The sequence below is a fragment of the Telopea speciosissima genome, chromosome 6 (assembly GCF_018873765.1).
Source record: "Telopea speciosissima isolate NSW1024214 ecotype Mountain lineage chromosome 6, Tspe_v1, whole genome shotgun sequence".
Classification (NCBI taxonomy): domain Eukaryota; kingdom Viridiplantae; phylum Streptophyta; class Magnoliopsida; order Proteales; family Proteaceae; genus Telopea; species Telopea speciosissima.
Genome location: NC_057921.1, coordinates 45,237,385 through 45,241,351, shown reverse-complemented (window position 1 = coordinate 45,241,351; position 3,967 = coordinate 45,237,385). Strand labels below are relative to the sequence as shown.

At 43.0% G+C, this 3,967-nt stretch overlaps 1 protein-coding gene across 1 annotated transcript; it reads left to right on the top strand.

Moving 5' to 3' along the window:
• Positions 1–27: 27 nt before the first annotated feature.
• Positions 28–2,055, top strand: LOC122663915 (transcription factor TCP7-like). Its single transcript, XM_043859585.1, has one exon. The coding sequence runs from the start codon at positions 69–71 to the stop codon at positions 876–878; it is 810 nt and encodes a 269-aa protein (XP_043715520.1). The 5' UTR covers positions 28–68; the 3' UTR covers positions 879–2,055.
• Positions 2,056–3,967: the final 1,912 nt, after the last annotated feature.

The window sequence follows — 3,967 nt, the reverse complement described above, 5'->3', positions numbered from 1 at the left end:
CCTTTCCAATCCTTCTCTCTCTCTCTCTCTCTCTCTCTCTCTATTCACGGCAGTAGCAGCGGCGAGTGATGTCGAATACAGACGGCACTTCTAACGGCGTAACTAACGGTGCCCTCATGGACCCACAGCGTCCGCAGGCCCCAGCCAACGGTGCACTAACGGTGAAGAAACCGCCGGCAAAAGACCGTCACAGCAAAGTGGACGGCCGTGGACGCCGCATCCGTATGCCGATCATCTGCGCCGCCCGGGTCTTCCAACTGACCCGTGAGTTGGGCCACAAATCGGACGGTCAAACCATCGAGTGGCTACTCCGCCAGGCCGAACCTTCTATCATCGCCGCTACCGGTACGGGCACCACCCCTGCCAGCTTCTCCGCCGTTGCCGTCTCCGTCAGAGGCTCTTCCAGCAATTCGGTCTCCGTTTCTCTCGACCAGAAACCCACACCACCCATGCTGGGGCCCACTCCCTTCATCCTCGGCAAGCGACTTAGAAGTGATGACGATGATGATGATGCTGATGACGCAGCTCCCAAAGAAGATTCAGCCACTGCTACAGGCGGCGCCGCTGCTTCCTCCGCCTGTGGTGCCTCTGTGGGCCCCGCTTCTGGTGGGTTCTGGGCTGTGCCGGCTCGGCCGGATTTTGGTCAGCTTTGGAGCTTCGCTGCTGCACCACCGGAGATGGTGGTACCGACGCCGGCGGCAGCTGTTGCTTCGCAGCAGATGACGATGGCTGGGAGGTTTGGACAACAACCCATGGCCGAGGCCTCGGCGGCGAGGGTTGGGAATTATCTTCCGATTGCTCAAGGGTATCTGAATTTGCTTGCTTCATTGTCTGGTGCTTCGGCTTCGTCGGGAAGAAGAGACGATGAACCTCGTTGATTGATTGCTTTTGTGCGAGTGTGTTTTGAGCTGAGTGGGTGTGTGGGTTTGTTGGGCACTTGCGAGAGGAGGATTTATATGGGTATGGTTAGGGTTGAGGTTTTTAGTTGGTTGGGTTGTTGGAGGTGGGGGGTGGGGAAGATGAAGTAAAGAAGTATTAGTTTGTGGAAAATTATGAATTCAATCGAGTAGGGGTTGTATTAGTCACTATGCTTACTATTCTCTCTGAAAGTTAGGGTTTAGTCTTCTTCATATTTTTTTGTTGTCTTTCCCTGTTTATTAGGGTTGTTTTATGGGAGTGAGAGTTGAGCGAGCGAGGACTTTGTTGTTTGGGGGTTGTGAACCCGGCGATATATCTTCACTGGAAGGGAGTTTTGTGGGTTGTTTTTGCTATTTCCTGGAGTATGAACTATGAAGGGTTAGTCAGAGAATAATCTTTGATTGATGGTGGATGATGTGATTTTCGTCTTTCCCACTTTCTTCTGGTTCAGTGCAAGGTGTGGTTCCTGTTGCTGCTGCTGCTACCTAATGAGGATTGGGTTTGCGATGTTGAAGGCTACGAGTTGCAGAATTGGGCTCTGAGGAAGTGACTGGATTACCTCTCTTGCTGTGAAGAAATTTGGTTTTTCTGAAATTATTACGGATTTCCCTTCTGGGCTACTGTGTTCATGATGATAGGCTACATGGGCATCTGAAGTTTAATTTTCTTGGTGTAGCTGGAATTCTTTTCTCTGGGGATCCTGACTAAAGAGTTGGCCTCCAAGAGTTCGAGCTGCTATGTTGGTTATTGTGAGAAAATAATTAGGGGATATTTGCTGCCTTGTGTGCTGGGGAAGTCTCTGCAACGAGGTTCTCTCTTGCTCTCTATGTTCGTGTGGAGGAACTTAGTGAAGAATGCTGCGGAAAGGCTCTTGGTTCATGCCTGTAAGATCTCATCTTTTCTATTAATCTGTAATTTTTTTTTAGAATTTTCTTAGATTTATCAGCATGACAATAATGGGTTTTCTGTATTGTTTGGGGTGCCTGCAGTGTGAATAAAAAGTATGTCTTTTCGTTTCTTTCCTTTGGGGGTTTGCTCAACCCATTTTTGTGTGTTGTGTTCCTTTCATTAATGTAAATATGAACCATTTCATTCTAATTTTATTTTATTTGCAGTGCCCAAGGAGAATGAACTGAATTGGATTGTATAATTTTTTTGGGTTCATTTTATTCATTGTTTCTGAGTGGGGAATTATATCCCGCGATTTGAGCAACTAAATAGAACCCCTTGGATCAATTTTGACAATTATAAACTGAACTTATTTGGGTAAATGTTCATCTTGATTAAAAGATACAACTCATTATCTCTAGAAAATGAGAAATAGTGAGAGTCCAATTCATTTAAACTGTAAAGTTGTAATATCATGTTCTCCGCTTTGTTTTGTTGCTTTTTAAAATGATTACTGATTTGGGCATAAATCATCACTGTAAACAAAATCTGTAATGAGCCAACAGACCATTTTGCTGGCCAAGATCTAATTTCAATCCGTTTCATTCTGCCACTCGTAATGCACTTCACTCTTCCATGAACCAGGACATGGATTGGCCGTGCCCATACAGCTTGATTTTAACAGGGATATGATCCTGTCCGAGGCTAATATGGTGCTATTCAGCACTCACTATAGCTGTTAGTGATTCTTTTAGTTTCAGAGCTGGCAGATTATGATAGCAGGTAGGAATTGTTAACTATTGTGTTTCAGCTGAAAGGTGAAGTTGGACTTCTACCTGGTACTGCTATTATCATACATTTGTTAACTGAAACCTGCACTTAAACTATCGTTAATCTAATGAAAAAAACCTGCTCACTGCAAACTATTTAGGAAATTCCTGCTTGTTTTATTTCGTAAAGTCTGTGTAACAGTATAATCTATTGCGTTCAAAGATTTTATTTTTACCTTTGAGATGTTCTCGTTAAAAATGGAATTTCCTTGTGGAAATATGCTTATACTTTGCCTACCTGCTTCATTGTTTCAAAATGGCTATGAAGGAAGCCTATCGTCAGGTTGACTAAATATGTTGTTTCTGTGGGAAACTTGAAAGTGAGATAAATCAATCAAGTTTTGCATGAATCTGTGAGTTCTAAGTTTTCGGAATCCTAATGACTTGGGTCTTGATTGAATCAAATTTCTACATGTCTTGATATTTCACCAGTTTACTGCAAATGTCTTTATGACAAGGAAACTGTCCGTCTTTATGGTTAGCTTCCTTGTTTTCTTCTGTGAAGTAAGCTTCCCTAGCTGATAGGTTATATCAGTTCTTGCTTTTGAGTGGAATCTTGAGCTCAAAACCGAGAAAAAACCTGCCTGGTGTGGCGGGGATTAATTATAGATTTAAAGTTTGATTATTTTAAATTTATCTTCTATTTCTGTGTTGTTGTTTTTGCTTTCTCTTTCCTTAATACAAATATAGGAAAATGAATGCTGCCTGGTTGCGTGGATCCTGCGCCAGACACAGGAGCGCACGAAATTATTGCTCCATCCCCGTGAAATCTAAATCCCATCCATGTTGATGCACCTGTCTCTGCTCTCATTGGCCCCTGTGCTGGTGCAGGGGCCACATGACCAAGTAGTGATCTCTTGCCCTAAAAATACTGTAAAAATACTGAATTGTTGAAATTCAGTTGCTATAGCTTTTTTTGAGCTCCATCCCTCTTCTTTTACTGTGGCATTTGGTTTTTGAGTTACAAATCTTGTGTTCAGAAGCCTTTGCTTATCTTTTTGTCATTGATTTGATGATATCGCTATAACTGATGTAACCTGGAAACAAACACTATGGTTATCTTTTCACTTGGTCATAACCACCATGGCATCCTACTTGTTTGTGTTGGTAATGCTAACTTAGGTGCTTGGTTTGGAACACACTCTCCTTTTAGTTACTGATCTCATTGAAAACAGGTTCATCTGGTAAAATTTCCTAGCCAGCAAATAAAGTACCTAGGAAGTGATGTAGGATTGGATGACTGGGATAATGTAATTTTTCAATGTATAGTGTGTTAAGGGACAGCCAGACATTGCCTGAGAATCTTGACTGGTATAACTACCAACTGTCAA

Bases quoted from the DNA above. Each gene is read 5' to 3' on its own strand.
- LOC122663915 (XM_043859585.1), top strand. From the start codon at position 69: ATGTCGAATACAGACGGCACTTCTAACGGCGTAACTAACGGTGCCCTC.